The 24,650-nt window shown below is 30.6% G+C and overlaps 1 protein-coding gene across 4 annotated transcripts in view; it reads left to right on the forward strand.

Moving 5' to 3' along the window:
• The window catches only part of Hacl (2-hydroxyacyl-CoA lyase), a 36,100-nt gene continuing 11,450 nt past the window's right edge, over positions 1-24,650 (forward strand). The window contains exons 1-12 of one of the 4 annotated variants that reach the window (XM_076469811.1): positions 1-462; positions 4,199-4,303; positions 6,177-6,217; positions 6,954-7,034; positions 8,048-8,120; positions 9,280-9,357; positions 12,003-12,210; positions 13,718-13,853; positions 15,945-16,050; positions 19,207-19,290; positions 22,270-22,371; positions 23,236-23,289. In XM_076469811.1, the coding sequence (XP_076325926.1) occupies positions 403-462; positions 4,199-4,303; positions 6,177-6,217; positions 6,954-7,034; positions 8,048-8,120; positions 9,280-9,357; positions 12,003-12,210; positions 13,718-13,853; positions 15,945-16,050; positions 19,207-19,290; positions 22,270-22,371; positions 23,236-23,289 (1,128 nt within the window). In that variant the 5' untranslated portion in view covers positions 1-402. Of the gene's footprint in view, positions 463-4,198; positions 4,304-6,176; positions 6,218-6,953; positions 7,035-8,047; positions 8,121-9,279; positions 9,358-12,002; positions 12,211-13,717; positions 13,854-15,944; positions 16,051-19,206; positions 19,291-22,269; positions 22,372-23,235; positions 23,290-24,650 lie in introns of those variants that run through there. The other 3 variants (XM_076469812.1, XM_076469813.1, XM_076469814.1) reach the window with 3 other exon arrangements.

A 24,650-nucleotide genomic window follows, 5' to 3' on the forward strand; every position in this document is an offset into this window, starting at 1 on the left:
TACTGTAGCGTGCCAGCCATTCAACAGGTTTCACATTAGCGATGTTTAAAGTTATAATCTGTACTGTCGTTACAGTAGTAAAACGTGTGCATGTCATGAGTTTTGAGAATAATTGTGGACTATGTAAACTACAACACACTATGCCATATGAACTTCATGAGCCATAAATAAAAATAATTGGTATTTTTAAATTTGGTTTTATTTATTGTCCAAATTCAACACTCTTGTGGTCTCTGCGCTGTACATTAAATGTTGAAAATCTTTGATAGCGTTGTTGTTACTTCTTTTGTATTTGATTTCATATGTTAAAAAATGAAAAAAAAAATTGCGATTGTCATTTTGTTTCTTCTCCACCCCCATCTCACGTGAGATACGTATTCACTCGATTCATGGGCAGTCATCATGGAGGTTGAACAGTCTTGTGATGGATGTAAAGCTCTAGTGACAGCCTTAAAAAGACAAGTGGGTCTCGTGTAAAAGCTTAGTAAAATCATAACAATTTTAAATCCTTAGATTTATGTTTATAAGTTTTGTAACTTTAATGTAACATAATAATAATATGATAGTAAATTTATATTACTAAAAGATGGATCGTCTAATCCAATCACGGCGTAATAAAAATTTCACTATAGTATATATTCAAAATTGCATGTGTGCATGCTATTTCATAACAACATACGTTACATGATTAATGTCGTGAAATAAGTTTCTATTGATTACGTGCAATTGTTTGGAAATTGGAAGATTTATTTAAATATATACTATTCAATTATACATGTTTCGACAGCTTTCGTGATTGGCAGTGAATCTATAATTTGTGCAAGTAAACATAGAACATCAGTGTAAAATTAATTGTCGTCATAAAGGACTGATTTGTTTTTACTTATGAATGTTATGTTACAGACAATTTTGTGACATTCACGTGCACTAGGGTTTGTTTAGCCATTGCTCTCACTTTATCTAGGATCACATTTTTAAGTTTTAACTTTTATTGGGTTACATATATTCACCCATTATTCTGTATTATACTTAAACATTAAATACTATAATAGAAAAAGTAAAACAATGAGTTTAACTTAACTGTAAATTAATCACATTTCTCAGTGATGTCGAGAAAACCCACTTGTAGAGAAATATATATGCAAAAACAACCCAAGTGAGTTGTTTTTGCATATATAATCATATTTCTGTTTATTGTAAAAAATGGAAAATTCATGTTATATATTTGCAATATTCTATGGAGATACTCCAGAATCCCCTAGCAGTTGACACCCACAATTTGGAAGTGCTGCACTAGGATATATATTATTTTAAATACAGAAGTGCTGTAACTTTTTTAAGTTGTTTTTTTTTTATTCTACATGTATGTTAGTTTGTTACTCAATAAGTGTATGTATGCTGTGCCTCAAAGATGTGTAACATTTACATTGCCTACCTTTATGTTGTATTTTCATGCACAACATGAATGTTAGAGTGGTATTGATGGGGATTCAGCTTGAAAATTACAAAAATTATTTTACTGATGTTGTGAATACAGCATCAATATAAATGGCATGCCAAAAGTAGTGGCACGGTCAGATGGTTAGGGCTGTTGACTTGTAATCCGAGTATTGTGGCTTTGAATTCCTGACACACCAAACGTACTTGCCCTTTCAGCCATGGGGACATTATAACTTTATGGTCAATCCCAGTATTCATTGGTAAAAGAGTAGCTTAAAGTTGGCAGTGGGTGGTGAACTAGTCGCCTTCCCTCTATTCTTACACTGCTAAGTAGGGATGGCTAGCACAGGTAATTCTCGTGTAGGTTTGCACAAAATTCAAAATAAACCAAATCAACCAAAAAGTGGTACCCTCCCAAAATAGGCTTACTTATAGTGATAAAGAAGCATATTTTGGCCTGCAGAGTTTTGTTCTTTTTTACCCAACATTCATAGGTAATGAAGGAATGAAACATAGAGATATTTTTAAATGGTATGGTACTATCCATAAGGGGTAGCAGCTCCACGTAGCCAAAGCTACTTGGCTTATGGCAGTATGTCTCATGTTCAAAACAACAGCTAGGAGGAAAGGATAGGAAACAGAAGGTCTGGTCATTTCTGTGGCTAACAATAAAGAATATCTTAACTAATTTCTTGTGCTGCACATTATTTGCCATAAGACATTTTGTTTAATGTAGAACTCTTGTGCCATGATGAAAAGATCAATATACAAGAAGTCTGCTGCTATTCTATGTGCAGTGTAAAAAATAACATTGGTCTTAAAATAATGAGTTGACACTGGAGAGAAAAGAAACTAGTGCTCTATAAGAATTGAAAATTAAAAGTATATTCATAGTTATGTCATGGAATGGGACAACTTGAAGACGTGTGTGATGATAAACATAGATTTTAGAAGAAGGTGAGTATGAGTGTTTTATAAAGATATTTTCATTGCCTCTGCTATGGATTTGTTACACTAGTTGGTATTAACATTTCTTCTGTTATAAAAGTATTTTGATGACAAAACAAAAGATCTGGCTTTAGGTATACATGTGGAAAGATATGGCTGTTAGTAAAGATGTGGAGAGATCTGGCTATAATGAATAAGTGGAATGTTCAAGTAATTTCTGTATTATTTGGAAGTCAATATTCACGTGAAGCTTGTTCTCCAGTTAAACTACTACACCTTTTCTGAGCTACGGGAAGTGATGTTTGCAGTGCACACATTTCTTAATCGGTTTAGTTAATTAGTTGACATCACAGAGTGCAGTGTATGTAGATACTAACATAATATCACAAGGTAACAGTTTAAACAGAGTGCAATATATGTAATATAAAACTGTTTAAACAGTGTACAATGTATGTGAATACTGATATAATATCACAAGGAAACTATTTAACTAGAGCACAGTGAATGTAAATAAACATCAGCAGTATTAAGGTGACAGAAAAATTTAAGAATAACACCTGAAATTCAGAGATGTCTTTAAGAGTTGTAGAAAAAAATTGAGTGGAATTAGTGAAGGTGTGATTAAGTTCAGAACAAGAAAAACTGAATGTGGTGAGAAATGAAAATGACATAATGTCAGTATAACACTGGACTTTTTAAATTGGATGTACAGAATTTTGTCTGAGGAGCTTATATCATGTTCACAGCTATAAAAATAAAGATCTTTTGAGTATTATATAAGAACTAAAGTCACAAGTTTGACAAATCTAAACAAGCTAGAACTTTTTATGTAAAGAGAAAATTACACAATTGTCTAATTTTAGTTTTGATTGTCAGAGCTAGCTGTCTTTTGTGAGCAATTTAAAATGCCACCTTTTTAAATTAAAAAATATGTAGAAGTTGATTATTTTGTAATCTGCTCTGTAATTTTGTGTCATTGTTAGTTACAAACCAATAGAGTATCTGGAAACTAGTGGACTAGAAATTTCACCAAAGAATTACCTTTTTCAAGAATCCTGTGGCACTTGGAAGACTGGAAGACCAAGTGCTGAGCATCTTAACATATTTACAAGGACGCACATGTGCACTTTTAGCATTCGTTCACATTAATCATGATAAACGTGTCTTCTCAACTTACTGAAGTTCCTGAGTATTATTTGAAATGTGCATTAATGGTAGCATACCATGTGACAGAGAGCACTAAGAATAGGTTCTGTATTTCATATATCAATTGAATCAACAGGCAAGATCAGATTTTAATACATCAACCTTGCTCAAGCAGAACCACTAGGTGGTATAAAATAGTTTGTATTTGTGTATTACAAATGATTCAATTAAATTCCTTTTACCTGTATAATAAGTACTCTAGGAACAAATTGACATGGTATGATTTTCACCCTGGTGGTAATACAGGAGCATTTACCAACTCCAGTGGCAAGTAAACCAACAATGTGTGGTGTTGATCAAATGTGCATTACAGTTATTGTTGGGGTTAAGAATTTAGAAAACCAATGATTTACTTGGTCAGCCAAATACATGAAACTGTTGTTATTACAGATAGAAATTAGGTAATTTTGAATTAAAGAAAGTAATTGGTTTGATATTTGAAATAATTATAGATGTTCTTTTGAAGTATTTTTTAATGAAAATAAATTAAATATTTCAAAGACGTTAAGGTTCCTTAAGTGATTATTAAAATTAGTAGGAATATAAGTATTCTACCCCATTAGTTTTGAACAATGTAATAGTAATAACTAAGTTCTTATTTCAGGATGTTAAATATATGTTTGGAGTGGTTGGGGTTCCAGTTGTCGAGATCGCAATGGCTGCTCAGGTATCTGGTATAAAATTCATTGGAATGCGTAATGAGCAATCTGTAAGTAGGATATTATACATATGTATTGTTACAATATGGTGAAACTTTGTAGAATAGATTGCAACTGCCTGTTATGGAGATACAAGTATAGAGGATGAAGTTTTGAAAGTCTTCCGCCTTTTGTCTTCAGATCAGTGTGTGTGTAGGTGTTGTCATTCTTTTATATACACTGACCTAAAGTCGAAAGTCTTCTGCCTTTTGTCTTCAGGTCAGTGTGTGTGTAGGTGTTGTCATTCTTTTATATACACTGACCTGAAGACGAAAGGCAGAAGACTTTCGAAATGTCGTCCTCTACAAGTGCGTCTCCACAACAGGCAGTTACTATTCATTCTACAAAATTTCATCATGAATACTCTGCCTAAATAATCTATAAAAGAATATTGTTGCAAAATGTTTAATTTAGATGTTAGCTAGAGGGCATATGATGTGAAGGTAAACAAGTCCTGGAAATATCTAGAACATAGTGTGTAATGTAAAGTGTCTACCTGAGTCTACAGGTTGTCAGAGAGTCAGTTTATAGGTATAAGTGTTTTCAATATAGAGTGTTGAATAACAAGTGTTTTCATAAAGTATTTGCTATCACATTTCTTGATTTACTTTATAGAAGCAAGTGAATTTATTCTACTGCAGTTAACATCAGATCTACAACAACTTAAGTTGTGTTTAAGCTGTTAGAAATATTAAAAGAGGAAATAGTTATGTAACTAGAATTATTTTCACCATATATGATGTAAAAGAAACCTCTGATGAATGAATAATGTCACAACGTGTGTTTGAACACATATCTTTTTATTTTTGAAGTAAAATAACAATGACCACTCTTTAGTTTATGTTTATTAAGTTGTTTTTTCATTTTCTATGTTACATGATTTCAGTGCTGTTGTAGAAGTAATTGTTAGTAGTTTTTGGTAGAAATACAGGTTTTAACAACAGTAAGCTGTTTGTATGCTTAAGAGTGTTACTTGTAAGTTGGTAGATAAGAGTTATCAATAAACCCACAAAAAGCACACTTGCTTCTTCAAATTAACAGTTTTATTTGTTGTGTACAAGGTATAAATATATCTTGATTAAAGTGTGATACATTGGTGTTAGTTGTCAGTACAGTTTGACAGAAATGATCTTGTGACAGGATAAAACGTATATATGTAGGTTTGTGTTTAATGCAGCTTATCTTTGTCAAATGTAAAATATATCTTGAAGTGGGATAAGAATTGTATATCTGTGTACATGTATGTGTGTAGGCTTGTATTGTCAACACATGTTTGTGGTTATTGCCAGTCTTTTCTTATCCTTGTTGATATTTAGAACTAGAAATGAATGCTACTTAATCACTATTAAAAGTAGTATACTTCTTCAGCTTACAATGAAAGAGGAAAAAATACATGTTTTTTACTTTTGTACTGAAGCACATTTTGACTGTTGAACAATAGGAAAGTATATTTAGATCTTTACTAAGAGTAAGATATCCTACCAACTCTAAGATATGCTACTGAAACTAAGATGTTCTACTGACACTAAGATATTCTATTTAGAACCAAAATATTCTACTTCAATGTAGGATATTCTACTGAAATTATTTGGCTGATATCTAGGTCTGTGAACTGATCTAACTGACAAATGATATAGGAAGTACATGTATCATTTCTCAAGTTATTAGAAAGGATTTCATGTGGTATATCATGTCTTTTTAAAACATAACCTGTAGCCATTTTGTTCTTAAGGCTGTTTCTGTACAGACTCTCTTAAAACCACCATTTCAATCTAAAAGTTACCAAATTCCTATGATGAGTTTCACTAGAAAAGAAAACATTTCAAAAATGTTATAGTTAAAAAGGTAGGTTAAAATAATATAAAATGTTTCTTTCTTTCTCAGGCATGCTATGCTGCTGGAATAATGGGGTATCTTACAAGAAGGTATGTAGACATTGCTAATAAACAGCAGCTTATAAAAATATTGTGCTAGGGTACTTAAGCAAGTAGTGTTATCAGGTTTCAGGAGAGAAAAGAAACATCAGATAATGTCTGGGGTGGTACTAGCCTAAAGAATTTCCTGATAATAATATTTCACTGACCTGTGACTTTTAAGTCCCACCCCTTAAAGTTTTTGTGAAGAATCCCCACAGACTGTAATTGAAAGCTTTTATATAAATGTACATTAAATATTACTTTTAGTATTGACTTGCAATATCTATTACCTTAAATTTTTGTTCATGAACATAACCAGAACCATTTCGACTGATAATGTTATGCTCAGTTAGGTAACTGTCCATTAAATGTTCAGGTTTTACTTCCTTCAAAGTGTTTAGTAAGGAAATATAAAATCAGCATTTACTTTCTGATTATTTTATGCCAGTTTACTTATGTTTAACACTATCCACTGATCTTGTGATCACTTGACACCAGTTTACTCATGTTCCACATTATCCACTGATCTTGTGATCACTTGACACCAGTTTACTCATGTTCCACATTATCCACTGATCTTGTGATCACTTTACACCAGTTTAATCATATTCCACATTATTCACTGATCTTGTGATCACTTTACCCCAGTTTACTTATGTTTAACATTATCTACTGATCTTGCGATCACTTGACACTAGTTTTTGTTGCTAGTTGTGACATTTTGTGGTTGTTTCTTTTCTTATAGGCCAGCTGTTTGTCTTGTTGTTTCAGGACCAGGACTTCTACATGCTGTGGGTGGAATGGCTAATGCTCATATTAATGGCTGGTTAGTGGCAGATGTTACTCTCTATGCTTTTAAAGATGTGTGGTATTTAAATGATTTTATATGTAACTTTGATTTGAATATGTTATCACTAGACACATTATAAGCAGAAAAGTGTATTTCATAAATGATGGTATGTTTCAGTGTTGTATTTGAAGCTATAGTTGTCACTGTGTGTGTGTGTGTGTTTATATATATATATTGTTTTTGCTTTTTATCAGATGTGTATGAATATACTGTAGAATGTATCTTCTGAAATTCTTCAGTTATATATTATTTTAATCTTTTTCTTTTTCTTCTCTTGATCAAAAAAGTTTTTTTTGTGGGAGTGGGGTACATAGCACAGATATATTATCAGTCTATCTATTTTCTCCCTAGGACTAACTTGAAACAATAGATTTGAATAAAAACTGAGCAAAACTAATGGTTAGTGAGATTAGCTGTTCTACAGAGGGTTATATTTCTAATCTGAATTATTCCAAATGTTACTCTTTCTGTTATTTTATTACCCATAGAGCTGAAGCTAGAAATAAAGTTACTTGATGTTTAAATTTTCAGTATGGAGAGTAAGAGTAATTGAGTTTTATTTTCAATTTTGAAATAAAAGATATTGATGTCTAGTTTATAATTTCTAATTTTTGAATGTATACTACTATGAAATCCATCAATGTCAGATTAAAAGATAAATTATTTCATAGCCTTTCTTAATATTCATCACGAGTTATAAATGTATGTGTATATAAGTTATTTTTTTCTATAAAAACTCTCGGCACGATAAATTCATGTTTTTTAAACAATTTGTAAGTAGAACGATGAACATGTTTTTTAAACTCTATGATTTTAATGAGTTATAAGAGATTTTATCAAAGCCAGAAAAGTGTTTGCAGTTTTCTTGTAACTATGATTAGTGATTCCATTATTGATAGCTCAGAATATGAGTTTGTATCTCTTTTGTTTCCATAGTTGTTAACATTTACAGTTTGTAAAAGATTGACTTATGACTTTTTATATTACAGGCCATTGTTAGTCATTGGTGGTTCAAGTGACCAAGATCAGGAAGGGATGGGAGGTTTTCAAGAGTTTCCTCAGGTAGTTTATATTATTTATAAAACGTTTACAACTTGTTATTGCTGCTTCAGTTTGAATACTACGAGTCAACTTTTTGTTTTAACATGATTGGACATTCCAAATTTATATCAAAAATAAAAGATGAAGGTGGTGGCAGATACATTGACTAACTACCAAACTTGGACTGATGCTGTTGGTTTAGTTGGTGTGTGCAGGTACTTGTTTAAATTATAATATGGAAGTATTGGATCACTGATGTACGTTGATATAAAGCCATAAAAAAGTTATGCATGTATAATAGTTAAGTAAAGTACACAGCATTATTGGTGTTTAAACTTATCTTTAGTAATAAATAATATATCGTGTATTTAGTAATAGTAAATGTAATTCTCTTGTACAGTCATCTAAAATGTCCTTTTGTTTTGCTTTTGATTCTTTAGGCTTTTTACATATTTTCTTTTTCCTTACAAGTGTCATGGATCTCTCTTGAGGAACATTCAAAACATTAATTGTATTTTGTGATCTTTGTCAAAGTTCTGGTATGATATAACTGTAAATGTAATGTTATATATATAAACGTTAATTGTATTTTGTGGTGTTTGTCAAAGTTGTGTAATAGTATAACTACATGTAATGATATAAAACATTAACTGTATTTTGTGATGTTTGTCAAAGCTCTGTAATAGTATAACTGTACATGTAATGTTATAAAATATTAATTATTTTGGTTATGTTCTATTTGTTTTATTTTTTCATGTTTCTCCATCTAACTTTGAACATAGTTGATATTTTTTTCTAGTTTTTGTTTATTGTGTTCATTTTCTTTTTTCTTGTGTTACTTTTATAGATTATTAAGTCAGATTTGATAGTGTAAATAATTTAATTAATAATAAAGATAAAAGCATTATAATAAAGCTATGCTTTTATCAAAAATGATACACCTTTAATAGGATTTTGAGCAAGAGACAGAAAACATCTGTGGTTAGGAGTGATTCTAGTTATATCTGTTTGGTGTTTTAACATTTTTGTAATAGTTATCTTGTATATGTAAACATTTAAATGACATTTTGTATATGCTTTTCTGTCACAGAATTGTTTAGATTTTTAATGTGTTGAAAATTTTTTGAGAAGATTTAAGTATGTCCATAATTAAGAAGAGTTGTTTACCTGTTTTGGCTAGGTTGAAGCATGTCGTCTGTATACAAAGTATGCGTGTCGTCCCAGTAGTGTGCAGCTTATTGCTTTCCATGTGGAAAAGGTAAAATATCTTGATTGTTAAACACCTTGTTAATAACCATTTGACTTTATTTAGTCATTTTGTACTATAGTTATCTCTATAGTCATCTTGTGGAAGTCATATAAAGTAATTAGTGTCAATAAAAAAAAAAAACTGATGGTTTCCAATGCACTTGCATGTTCTTAGAATTCTTTTATCTCGTAATTTTCCTTTTCTCTCAAATTTTTTTCTGTCAAAAACAAAGTTGTATCATAACATAATAAAATGTAATTTACTGAAAAATTTCACTGATTTGATTCTGAAAGGTTGTGCCCAAGATGTTGACTTCCAAATATAATGTTTTATGACTGGACAGGCATAAAACTGTTATGCTGACGTGCTGTTCTTAAGCATTTCCTTTATACCATTTAGTGTAAAATCTTTGTTACATTTATTACTGAAGTACGACCTGACCTTATGGGATCCTCATACCCAGAAGAAACTCCATGAGAATACCTATTTTCTTTTTTTACTGTCACATTTTTTGTCTCTTCTAAAATAACTTTTGGACTGTGTTAGCAACTAATTTTGTTACCTCAAGTTTTCAAAATTTTCTGGATTTATGTCAGTAGTACTGTTTTGTTAAGATTGTCTGTCAAATAATTATACCCAAACTGCTTTGTAAAGAGTATCAGAACATTGGCTTGCCCTTGTCCATCCATACAGGACATCTCTAGATTGGATTCATGGATTTTAACCAAACATGTACAACTGATACAACATTCAAACCTATTATCCTGATTAATTTTTAAGTCATGGATTGGAGGTCAAGGGCAAAACATCAATGGTACAGAGAAAAATGTTTCAGAACCTTGTGAACATTTTATATCAGAACAGGATGAATGGATGCTGACAAAACTGGTACTACATACACGGTTTTAGACACCTTATTGGGTCAAGGTGAGTAACTTGGGAGAACTGGTATATACAATATGACATTAGTGGGGACATAGATGTTTCATAAACACAATTTAAGCTTGTTTTATTTTCAAAATATGTATTGTAGGCTGAGAGTCTTGTGCAGTTTGTTTCTATGTTTGTGTTGAAGAGCCGTAACATGATGAATATCAGTGATCTTTATTACTTCGTAACTCTGTTCTTTTCTGTATGGCACTGTTACATGAAAAGATAAGATATTGAAGTGTTGTGTGTGTGTCATCTCTGATCCAAATAATTTCTTTTGTTTGAACTCTTTTCCTTTTATGTTATTGTAGGCCAATCCCAATAGCATATGAATATCTTTAGATTGTACTTTTATTGATTGTAAAATTCTGTCATTACTGATAACCGTGGTCCTTCTGTAGTGCTTCGTTTCCATGGATCGAACTCACTTTTAATATCAGTCAACCTTTCCTTGGAACAGAAGATGTCACAAGACAGCTTGGACTGCTATGAATCTTTAATAGCTTAAGGCAGTTGAGCTTGGATACCTCTGTTGTTAGGGTTTTTCCTATACTTTGATGGTGGATGTGTCATCAATTGCCAAGAAATGTGCTTCAACTACCATGATGTCTGTGGGAAGGATATCGCCTGTTGATGTCTGCAGGAGGTATATCATCCGCTTATCTCTGTCGGAGAGAAGTCACCTGTTGAGGTCTGCAGGAGAGATGTCATCTGTTGATGTCTATTGGAGGGATGTCATCTGTTGGTGTCTATTGGAGGGATGTCATCTGTTGGTGTCTATGGGAGGGATATCATCTGTTGATGTCTACAAGAGGGATGCCATCTGTTGATGTCTACAGGAGGGATGCCATCTGATGGTGTTACTTAGAGGGATGTCATCTGTTGATGTCTGTCAGAGGGATATCATCTGTTGAGGTCTGCAGGAGGGATATCATCTGTTGATGTCTGTCAGAGGGATATTGCCTGTTGATGTCTGTCAGAGGGATGTCACCTGTTGAGGTCTGCAGGAGGGATATCATCTGTTGTATAATGTTTGGGCTCCTTCTGATCCTGAGGTTTATATAAAAAAAATAAAGTTATTTTGTGGAGATATTTTTGTTCTAATAGTTCCACTTTGGTATGAAATTGTGTTGATACTTAACAGTACTTAGTACCAAAATTTAAATTTTGAAGCAGTACATTCTATCATCTCCTGAGAAAGCATTTATTCATTGACACTTAAACTATTGTGTTTCATGTTCACATGTAGACTTTTTTCCTCTTCACCCAGCTAAGTACCTCTACTGTTGAATTTCACTCTTAATTCCACTGTTATGTCTTAACGGTTTCATCCAGAAATCTGTTGGTTCTTTAGGAAGTGGCTAATAAGGTCATGAATCAGTGTGTTATTCTGAGATAATTGTGTCATTTTTGCTTTTTTTTTAAATGTTTTGTTACATATTCCTCCAATGATTAAGATTTTATGCTCTCTTTCTGTTGAGAGTTGGTGTTTCTTTATGTGTTTATCATTTTGAGAATAGTGTAATTTTAGTTTCATCTTTTGGAACTGTGCTAGTCTTGGTTTTTTCTTGTGATCATATAACTATGTATATATTTTATTTATCAAATATAATATAAACCCATTAGTTTATGGAATCAAACACTTTCTGCAATTCAGATATTAAGAATGAAATGCTGTTTAGTTTGAAGAAAGTGGTGATATATATATATATTTTACTTCTCAGGCTGTGAGACAAAGTCTGTATGGCCGTCCTGGTGTTTGTTACATTGACCTTCCAGGTAACCTAATAAACAAAGAAGTACCAATAAATTCTTTAAAGGAAGGTTATCGATGTCCTGATCCCCCACGGATATTTGCAGATCAGAGATTGGTGTCTAAAGCTTTTGATCTTCTGAAGAGTTCTAAACAACCATTAGTTATAATTGGTAAAGGTATGTAATGTAAATTGTCTTCATAATTCCAGTTGTCTCTATGATAGATGCTAATGTTTCTGCATGTTTATTGTAGTTTCTAATGTTAAGATCTTATCAGGGTACATGTATATCTTTGAAAGTATTCAAAATCGAGATTTGAATTTGAAGGGTTTGAAAAGGTTCCTTTTTCTAAAAGTGTTTAAAAAATTTAATACCAAAATATATTAATATATCTTACTTTAGTCCATGTTCTTGTTGAATGCAATAAATAAAAGTATATTTTTTTGTTTTAGTCCACATTCATATGTTTAACAAATAAATTAAGGATTTGACAAAATTTCAGTGGAATCTGATTTATTTTCATATAGATTTTAGCTTTGAAAAAGTGCTTGATAAAATTATTAGATGGTGTGTAGAAAGTCTTTCAAAAGTGCTTGAAACTGATCTGAGTACTTCAGTATGAACCACATGGACAAATATTTATGGTTCACGTATAACGAAAGCATCATACATGCTTTGTTAATTGCATTCAACTTTATTTGTATCGTATTTGAACTATATTGACTTCAAGTGTCTACTTTAATGCAGTTAAGCATATTGAAAATTCATAATTTATTAAAAATATAAACTCCACTTTGGTTGTTTTGGTAAGAAAATTACAACTTATTTTACACATTCTAATGAGTTTTAAATTGACTGTCATTTACCTGCATGAAGCCTACAGCATATTCAACACAGTCTAATGAGTTTTAATTTGACTTTCATTCACCAATAAGAAGCCTACAACTTATTTAACATGATCTGATGAGTTTTAATTTGACTGTTATTTACCAATAAGAAGCCTACAACTTATTTAACATGGTCTAATGAGTTTTAATTTGACTCTCATTTACCAATAAGAAGCCTACAACTTATTTAACATGATTTAATGAGTTTTAATTTGACTCTCATTTACCAATAAGAAGCCTACAACTTATTTAACATGATTTAATGAGTTTTAATTTGACTGTTATTTACCAATAAGAAGCCTACAACTTATTTAACATGATCTAATGAGTTTTAATTTGACTGTTATTTACCGATAAGAAGCTTACAACTTATTTAACATGGTCTAACGAGTTTTAATTTGACTGTCATTTACCTGTAAGGAACCTACAACTTAGTTAACATGATCTAATGAGATTTAATTTGTCTGTCATTTACCTATAAGAAGACTACAAATTAGTTAATATGGTCTAATGTGTTTTAATTTCACTGTAATTTACCTCTAAGAAACCTACAACTTAAGTCTAATGAGTGTGACTACTGCTTATTTGTAAGAAGCCTACAATACATTTTTCCAATCAAGTTTCTCATAGTTTATGTAACTATGTTTGTAATTTAAAAATGATAACTATTAAGATCCACAGATATTAAAGTTACAGTATATTGAGATTTAAAGTTTTTATACTTTTCATTGTTAGAAGTACAACTTTTAAATTATACGTTTCATCGGCTTCTATTAATAAAAGAACATTCCTTAAAGGAGCTGCATATAGTAGAGCAGAAGATAAAATAAGGACTTTGGTGACAAGATGCAACTTACCCTTTCTCCCAACTCCTATGGGTAAAGGAGTTATTGCTGATACCCATCCATTGTGTGTGGCATCTGCTCGGTCAAGGTAAGTTTTTAAGTTGGTGATTTCTAATAGTCATCCACTATGGTTGGCTTCTTTTTGTTGAAAGTGAAGGTTTGATTTTATGTTGGTTTATTTTGCTGTTTGTTCATTGAAAATGTTTTGTTGAAAGTGTAGGTTTGATTTTATGTTGGTTTATTTTGCTGTTTGTTCATTGAAAATGTTATTGCATGAGCTACGTTAAACATTGCTAATTTGCAACTGGATATTAATGCAGCTAGACATCTGACATGTGACATTTTAAGAGAACGAGAGGAATATCATGATTGGTTATAATCCTCATATGTGAACAAGAGATCTAAAATCAATATTCTGTTGTTACTGTGTTCTCAAATAGTCTCATAGTTGATTTTTTAGTGTTTCACATTGTAACATTTTGTGTTTAACAGTTTATGTTTAAACCCTCTTACCCTGGGTATCCTTTACTGCGCATCACACAAACTTTGTATCTCAAGTTCAAAATTTTACTATTACTATTAGTATAAAAAAGGCTTAATTTTCATTGACAATCAGTAGCAACTAAAAGAAGTTTGGGTAGCTACATTATTTCTTGTGTATTCTTTATTTAGTATTATAAAGATAAATAAAATATAATAACATTGTCCTTTTTCAGGTTAATTACAATTAGATTAGGTAAAATAAATAATAATATTATAATAAAAATGTTTCATAAAGCATGCCTCTGAGCAGGTTGTAGTAGCTCGTGTGTAATGTTATTTAATAGTATAATATGAGATACAACTGCCCCGAGTGATTTAGAACTTACAATGGTGTGGATAGACTTTAGACATAGTTCAAAGGGCAATAAAACAATAAAATTTAATTATAAATAGATGTATACTGTTAGGAATTCCAGCTACTTAGGATGAATGAATATAGTTTCATGTCACAATCTGAAGTTGTTCTAGAAAGAAGAAAAGGGTAATTTAAATTTCTTTTTATTTCTTTTGTGCGTGGTTACAAAGTTGGTCAAATTGATTAATTACATTTCGAGCTAAGATACAGCAAAATAACATATAAAATACAAAGTTTACAAAAAATATTTTAAATTTATTAAAGATTACACAATTTAAGATGTTTGAGAGGAGAGAAAGTGTTTGTTATATTGACATGAAAATTACTTTGCATACAGACTTATTGAAAATAAAAACTCTATATTCTTGGACAAATCTTTATTTTAGTTTATTAAAAGTACTTCACTAAAAATGTGATTTTTTTGTACATGAAAGACTTATAATGATAACTCTGAGAGGCTGACAAATTATCTTAAGGTACACTCACTATATTTAAGGTTAAAAGTATTAAATCTATGAAGACTTTAAATGAGTACAAAGAGGTCTTGTGGTCAGTCAAATTGACTGACCTCATGTTGAGAGAGGTGATGTAATATGTAGTATGTTTTTACTTAACAGCTGATTTTTAAAGCATTACATAGTACCATTTTGTGTTTAACAGCTGATTTTTAAAGTATTACATAGTACCATTGTGTGTTTATATCGGCTGAATTTTTTAAAGTATTACATAGTACCATTTTTTGTTTATATCAGCTGAATTTTTAATGTATTATGTAGTACATTTTGTACTTAACAGCTGATTTTTAAATGTATTATATAGTAATATTTTGTGTTTAACAGCTGGTTATTAAAAGTACCACATAGTACCATTTTGTGTTTAACAAGTAATTTTTTAACGTTACATAGTGCCATCTTTTGTTTAACAGCTGATTTTTAAAAGTATTATATAGTAATATTTTGTGTTTAACAGCTGGTTTTTAAAAGTACCACATAGTACCATTTTGTGTTTAACAAGTAATTTTTAACGTTACATAGTGCCATCTTTTGTTTAACAGCTGATTTTTAAAAGTATTACACAGTACAATTTTTTTTTAACAGCTGATTTTTAAAAGTATTACACAGTACAATTTTTTTTTAACAGCTGATTTTTAAAGTATTATATATTACCTTTTTGTGTTTAACAGCTGATTTCGTAATGTATTACATAGTAACATTTTGTGGTTAACAGCTGATGTTTTAATGTATCATAATTTTTAATCAATATTTATGTTTCAATATGCAGGGCTCTTCTGGAAGCAGATGTTATAATTTTACTTGGTGCAAGACTAAATTGGATACTTCATTTTGGGAAACCTCCAAGATTCAGTCCATCGGTAAAGATTATTCAGGTTAGTTATCTAGGTTATCAGATATATTGAAAGCCACATATACTATCAGGTTTGAAATTAATAATGTAAAGATTATGTAACTGTTATATCATAATTTATAAAGTTTATCAACTTATGAACTTGTTGTATGTTGTATTATGTTTGGACTTAATACTGTAATGACTATGTCTAAGTTATAGTAGAACTCAGACTACAGAAACAATACATGCATTTAGTTTCAAGCATTAAAAAACATTAAGTCTTTGTCAACACGTAAGTTGTTCTTTTATGATTTGTAGTGAAATGAAATAATTACTGCAGTTGGAAAGCTAAGTTGTGAAGACATATGTTTATTAAAATAATCAAATTAAAATTTACTGGAACTTTCTGATTAAAAATAGAAACTGATTCTAAGATCAAGTGTTTTATTGTTTTTAAAAATGATATAAAACTAAATCAAGTTATATGAATTTCTTTAAGCTTTTCCAGATGGGTCATTGGACATGTCATCACTTTTGCCAATTAGCATTCAAAAGTTTAATGAACTATTACTTTATGAGCTTTTCTCCTGAAATTTGGTATCAAACTTTGGATTTAATGCTCAAATTTTCATATTATACATTTTTTAATTTCTTAATTTAAAAATAAAAGTTAAATATACCCAAACATTAATATTTGTTTGTCATATGGTGGCATGTTGAATGCAGCACTGGTTCAAATTAGATGTTTGTGATGTCAAAATACAAAGTCTATAGTTTTGTATGAATTAGAAACTCAAACTGGCAACATTGACAATCTAGAATATATAACAAAAACCTTTTATCTTTTTCTATTTGCTGAGATATCACTATATTTAGTGAATCAAATACTGGCTCCCCATTCACCTCTTTTCATTTTTGGAAACAGTCCCCTATATATATACGTACTTCTATATATGACATCTGAATAACCAACTGAAAGCCCAGAATGTCTGCTTAGTAATTTTCTCAGTCATTTTCAAATATAATGGCATCCTTTCTTCTGAGACAAACCTGTGAGCTGGTAAGTTAAGCCTTTACTTTGTTCGGTATTTCATATTTTTTTAGATACAAATAAACTTAATTATTAAACTTGGTACATCTAACGGACTTCTGTGATGTTGATAAAGTAATTTATAATTATTTTCATTTTTCAAATATAAAAATAAAATCAACAAAATTACTTTAACATCCTTCACATGCAAAGTTTCTTAAGGCTTAGCAAGCTAATACACCAGCAACAAGTACAAGTGCCATAAGTAGTAGAAGTAATGGTTTCCTTTATATTTTTTATTTACTGTTCTGTGTTTTAAAAAACAGTTTAAGAACTTGTTTGTAAATAGTAGTAATTTATATACATATACAATGTTTAATAATATAATTGTGACTGTATTTTATGAAATGCTAGTCCTGTAAAACACAACAAAGTCAGTTTTATATTATTGGATACAGTAACATGAGTGCACATGTGGCACGTGATTATAACTTCTGTACTGTTAATCAGGCACAACCGAAAGGTTAATATAATAAAATTAATATATGTATATATAAATGTCTAATGTTATGAGATTTAAGCTATTTGGTCTAAATATTTATATTTTTGTTTTATAATATTTAGTCACTGTAAAACAAAAATGGCATAATTTATATTCATTTCCTAATTTTATATTGTGGTTATGAGACTGGTCAAATAGACTGAACTCATAGAAATATTTGTTAGTGAAAATAAAATACGAGGATTTTTATTAGGAAACATTTGAGAAAACTGAATGGACATTATAAGGATTTTGTGTGTGAAATTTGAAAGTTTTCTGATGCATAAAAGTATTTTTAATCTTAAAATGAAAATTATTTTACATGTTGGACAGACAATATGCAAAAATAAAATAAGGCATGAGAGAAACATTACTTAATAAACCCTAAAACTTAGAAAACAACAACTGATATTTTGCATATTAAAGCATTGTAATGCTTACTGATAATCTGCCATATTTCATGTACATACACTTCCAAATTTAAAAGTTATAACATTAAAACTAAACAAGTGCAAAGTGGTTGCAGGGTGGTTTTATGGACCAAACCTATACTGAAAGAGTATGGACAAAACCATACATATATTATTAGCTGTTACTTAGTCATGATGTCAGAAAAGGACATAAGCTCAAGAAATTTTAATATAAAACGATAGAAACCCTATAATTAGAGTGATTTCAAAAAGTGGACCTTTCTTTTTCAGGAACTAACTGAAAATGATGGTATAACTGAATGAGTGATATATATATATATAAAGGGAGTTGAGTGACATGAAGGTCAACTGGACTTTTAGGGAGTGTTTTTGCATATTTGGTGATGCACTGTTGTCAGTATGTCTGATCATTGTTTTTTTGGTTTTTTTGCTCCCTTGGTTCTGGAATCAGTGATCTTCAAACATTGTTTGCTTTTATTTCTTATAGATTCTGGAACCAGCAAATCTCTGACAGAAATTTTTTTTTTCATGTAGTGTGAACTCAGTGTCTACCCCTAATGTTTCTGATAATGTTTCATGCCTGTCTTTAGAAACAGATCAGCTTAATATCGTGTTTTTTGTGAACCATGTGTCACTTTTATTTTATTGGTTTTCAGTCAATCATGTATCACCTTTATTTTGTTGGTTTTTCAGTCAACTATGTGTCACCATTATGTTGTTTTTTTCAGTCAACCATGTGTCACCTTTATTTTGTTGGTTTTTTCAGTGAACTGTGTGTCACCTTTATTTTGCTTCAGCAACACTTAAATATAGTTTTTCTTAACCACTTACAAAGCAAAACATCTTTAATACCTTCTCATATAATGCTCTTGTTACAACCATGTTGCAATGGAAATGAAGTACCTATAACAGTAACTTGAAATATATTATACAATAATACTTCCTGGAAGTCCAGGGGAATTTCTTGACATCATTCAGTGCCCTTTATATGTCACTTATCAGGTTACATCACTATTCTCAGTTTACCCTTGAAGAAGAAAGGTAGACCTTTCAAAAGTGCTTATGTTTTAGGGTTTTCATTGAGCTATTATTCAATATCCACTTTGTCATTGAAATAAATGTTGGGATTTTCAACTTACTTGCATAATTATTGAAGAGATTTTACTGAAGTTTAATTTTTCTTTGTGATATTAGGTTGACCTGATGATGGAAGAATTGCACAACAACGTGCAAGCTGAAGTGGCTTTAGCAGGAGATGTGAAAGCTGTCACTAGTCAGGTACATGAAGTCCTTATAATCTGAATCTTGGTGGCAGGAAGTACATGTTTAGTATGTTTCTGATTCGTGATTCACACACATTTTCACTTTGTAAGTACAGTATGTAACATCTGATCTATTAATGTTTCAGATTTGTGTCAGAGCTCAAAAATATTTTAATATTTATTTAATACAGTATTAAATAAATAGATTTTGCTGTTTAGTTTTATTAAGTAAAAACCTTTACTGTAGCATATCTTTGTTGGAGTCTCAGAGTCAGTGATAAGTCTACAGGTTTTATGATGACTTAATGCAGTGGTCAATTCCCTGAGTGGACAGAGAGTTAAAACAGAACAACTTTAATGGAACCTTCTGACGGCTTAGTCAGTGGCAAGTCTACAGGTTTTATGATGACTTAATGCAGGGGTCAATTCCCTGAGTGGACAGAGAGCTAAAACAGTAACCTTAATGGAACTTTCTAGTGGCTCAGTAGTAATTTTGAGGACATGTAATGCTAAAAATTGACATTTGATACCTATTGTCAACATAGCAAAACAATAGCCTATTGTGTAGCTTTGTTCTTAAAATTAACATACAACAACATAATTTTTGCTAGAACAGCAGTCTGTTGTTTTTGACCATATAACCAACGAGAGTGTAAACTGAAGGCTGAAGAACCATTTTTAGTCTGAATAGTATCTTATAATTTTATGAAGACTGATACACATATAATTCTTGCAAAACAATTATGGGTAGGACTTTATAAATATTAATGAAACTAGATACTTTAAACTTTTTATGCCAGGAAATATGACTGTCAACTGGTTTTAATAACTGTTTAGTGTATTGAAAAACTGATATTATAACAATGTGGAAAAGTGATAATGTTTTGACCTTAGTTCAATTAGACTTGTCATTTGTCATACATGTTGTCTGATGTCTATCTGTTAAGGCTGATTTTATGTTTATAAGTCTTATCACTACACCTCTGTAACATGAATGTTTTATTTATATGGAAACAACAAATATACTGAGCAGCATTAAAAATGCAACAAGTAATAAAATGAGTTGTTTCATACAGGTTGAGCAATAACGGTTACAACACACCTGGGTTTTAATCATGAGTATTCTCTGAAAACAATTCAGTAGCTCAGATAATTTTAATCAACGTGTTCACATCTCAGTATTTAAACTGGTCAAAACCTATCCATCCCTTGCTATTGTACATAATGTGAGAATGTGGAAGAACTTTTGTATGCAGTACACACTGTTCCTTCAGCCTATAAAATACTGGGTTTTAAAAGATTAATTTCATCACAAAGAAAGTTGCATAACGGCTGACACAAGAAAGTAGAGATCAAGTGGTCGAGATGTTAATGACGGGGATGACACCAGCCAGGGTCACGGCACACTTTGGGGTGCACTTTCATGCATGAAAATGCACGTCACCACATGGCAAAGATGTGTACAAATTGTTTGAATGTGAACAATGTGAATGTTTTGGACTGGCCTCCATATTCACCTGATATGAATCACATTGAGCATCTCTGGGACATTCTGGATCAGCGCATCCATCATTGGGATCCTGCTCTCAGCTATCTCACTGAACTATATGCAGCACTTCTGGCTGAGTGGGAAATCATCCCTCAGAGGCAGATTGACAATCTGGTGACATCTATGCCATGCAGGATCCAGGCTCCTCTGGCAGCAAATGGAGGACATACTCATTATTAGTGTTCTGGACGTTGAAATCCTGATTAAACTGTTTGTATGCAGTTTCTAATCAAAATTGAATATTGTGTAGTGAGAAGACACGATGATCTCCTGATATGTACATTCAAATCTTATGCTTAACCTAGCGTATAAAAATTCTTTAACTGTATGTACATTGTTGCCTTTTTAATGCCTCTCAGCATAGTAAAGAACAAATACTCGATTCAACCTCATCTGTGTAAGATGAATGATAGTTTTCAAATAGTTGAATATATGAAATGTTTCTGCACTTATTTGTGTGTTTTCTCAGTTCAAATGTATGATGACATGTTAAAGTGTCAAACCCTGTTTCCATTTAAACTTGTGTTCTGTGATGGTGGATCTTAACTTTATTTTCATCTATGGTTCTGATTATACTGATAACTTTTGTGTATCTCCAAATCTATAGACAAAGAATGATTACACATTTTAATACATTTAGGATTAAAGTGGTCCAAATAAATCTACATTTTTATTTATTTTTTTCTAATGTGTTATGGTTTCATTAGAGTTGTTTGTTGGTGTCCAGTAAACATTTTTTATATAAGATACATTATTGTTTTTACAATTATTTTCTTTTAACTTCTGTTTAGGATGAAATGGTATAAAAGATTTCTTTGTTTGTCTGTTTAACTACTTTTACTTAAATACAGCTGGTTCTACACTTCATGTACATAACTAGAAGTGTTATAGGTATCTGAAGATGGAACAACATGTTGGATTCTGCCAATATCAAGAACTTTTGATGTCATTAAGGGCATTATACTACTTCATGCCCCTATTAACCCTTTTCCAACAGGTCATGGGTCAAAGGCCATGTCTTTGACTTGCATTCAAAATTGTATTGAACTACTATTTTATGGATTTGGGTCAATAAGTATGGAATCAAATTGTATATATGAGTTAGTTTCTTAATTTAAAAGTGAATATTAAAAGATCACACCTAAATATATATTTTAGTGAGTCACATGGTTTGTTGAATACAGCACTGTTTAAAATTAGATGTTTATGATGTCAAAATACTAAGTCTATAGTTTCATACGAATTAGGAACTCAATTTACTGATATTGACAAGCTAGAATAAAGTATAATGAATAAATTATAGTGGAATTCTATGGTATCAATACAGTTATTTATGATTTTTTTGGTAATTCAACTGTGTATATGAAACCTTTAAAAAAAAAAAAACTGATATTTTCCATGTGCAATATTTTAAAAGACTTAGCGATAAATAAATTTTTCTTTTAGCTACTTCAAGAGCTTGATAAATCCAATTGGAGCTTTCCTACCACTGCTCCTTGGTGGAAGAGGTTAAAGACAAAAATTGAAGAGAATGCTAAAGTAATTCAGGTTGGTCAATAAATTCTTACATGGTTTTAGTAATTTTAAGTAGCAATTCAAACAACATATTGAAACAGTTTAAAAATAAGAAGAATATTAATAAGACAGATTTATTACATCAGAAAATGTTTATATGAGAATTTGATGGGACATTAACTAGCTGCCTGAAGAAAACAACTTGTGGCATATTTAATATTCAAACATTTTGGGGTATACATCAAAGATGATATAGTTGCATATGTTAACGTGTTTTTGTACTGTGTTCTCTTGACATATCTACTAAAGTATACCATGTTTAAAATAATAACAAATTTCTAATTAACGGAGATGCACATCTGCCAACATTTAGGAATCTGCTTGAATGAGAATTTTGCACAAGCAGTAAAGTGCTAACAGAAGATTGATGCCAGTCACTTTCTGGGTGGGAAAGGGAGTTTGTGGGGGGCATATCCTCAATTATGGGTTCAGTAAAGCAAATGGTGCTATTCCTAAATCAGTTTTGTTTTTAATTTGGCCTGGGCTCATTATTGCAAACAATCTAGAAAGTTACAAATTTGACTTCTCTTTTTACTAGTGCATGAGAGTGTGAGAACAAACCCAAAGATACGAGTCTCTTGCCCAGCAGTTATGTATTGGTATTATTCACCAATGACATATAGGAACATTAGATATGCTACAAGTCATTTCTGTGGTCTACCTGTTCGTGATAAAGGCATGCTTTCTCTAATGATTCAATAACATAAGTTATGAGCTAAAATTATGTTAATTTATGTTCATAATGACAGAGTATTTGTTGTATCATTACTGAAAATAACCTCATATAACTTGATTTTGTTTTTTACAGTTCTTAGAATGTAGTTTTGTTGTTTTCAGAACCTGATATCAGATGACTCTGTCCCTCTGAATTACTATGCTGTTCTACATAAGGTAAAAAGAAACCATTTTGGAGTTTTTTTAAATTATTGTAAGATAGTATGGTATTTTGTTAGCATGCACAGTTTTATTATCATTCAAAAATCTAGCACATTTTTAATAGCTCACATAAAATCTAGTTAATTTTTATTATCATGCTTAGAATCTAACACATTTTTATTAGTATGCATAAAATTAGGTGTTTTTTTTACCACATATAAAACTTGGCATCTTTTTTGTTAACATGCATAATATCTAGCACATTTTTATTAGCATGCATAAAATCATAAGAAAATTATATGCTGATATCTCTTAGTTCAATTTTTTATAGTAAGTGTAGAAAATGAAACTAATATTTAGATTGCTTTATATATTTTTATCATGTGAACTACTGAATTAACTTCAGTGAGACATTTCATTAATCTAATATAAAATTGATTACATACAAACGTTGATATAATTTCAAACAAATTTGATTTTAAAACATAAATAAAAGTGTAAAATATTGAACTTTCAGCTTTTTCCATAACTTTGATTATTCAATTAAAACAGTGTGATTTCTATTTCCTGAATAGTTGTTTTCAAAATAGGTTTAATTATTTTTATGTCATGGATTAAATAACCCAATAAATATCCTTTATAATTGAAATTCCATTTATTAAAATCCTGTGTTGCATTATTAATATTTTTTAACTTGTATGTGCAAAATTATTTGTCATGTCTTTACCATCTAAAAAAAAACTTATAAATTCACTTATTTAGCATAAAACTTAGACTAGCAAATAATCTTCAGTTGGAGCTTATAACCCTACAATTTAGAGTTAGGTCCCCATGTGCTTAAACAAATAGTCAAACTGTGAACATATGTCAAGTACATTGTGTGTATTTTTGACTTTATCATTTAAAAATGTATTTTTACACTCTTCAAAAAATATTTTAAGACAGTAACCCTTGTGTATGTACGCCATTTTAATATTATTTGAAATGGAAATCTTATTATTAAGATCAAATGTACCATAGAAGAGAACTAGTAAATAAAAAGTTAAAACCTTGATCATTCTGTTACAGTTGGAATATTTATTTACAGTTTCTTCTGTGCATCCAATTATTAACTTGTGAAAGGTTTATTTCCAAATCTTACTGTCATACCATTTCATCTTTGGTTTTCATTAAACATTTATTAAAAAAGTAGCACATGTGAATATGGTGTTTGTATTCAGTCAGTTACTTTCTTTGTCAGTAATGTGTTAATTTGTGTAACTATATTTATTGCTTACTTCACTGAGTGAAACCTAACATTACACGAGTTTTCTAGGAGACCACACATGAGCTGTTTGTGTGTCAGGATATTCTGAAGCTGAGCAGATTAGGTTACA

This window comes from Tachypleus tridentatus, chromosome 12, assembly GCF_004210375.1.
Source record: "Tachypleus tridentatus isolate NWPU-2018 chromosome 12, ASM421037v1, whole genome shotgun sequence".
Taxonomy (NCBI): domain Eukaryota; kingdom Metazoa; phylum Arthropoda; class Merostomata; order Xiphosura; family Limulidae; genus Tachypleus; species Tachypleus tridentatus.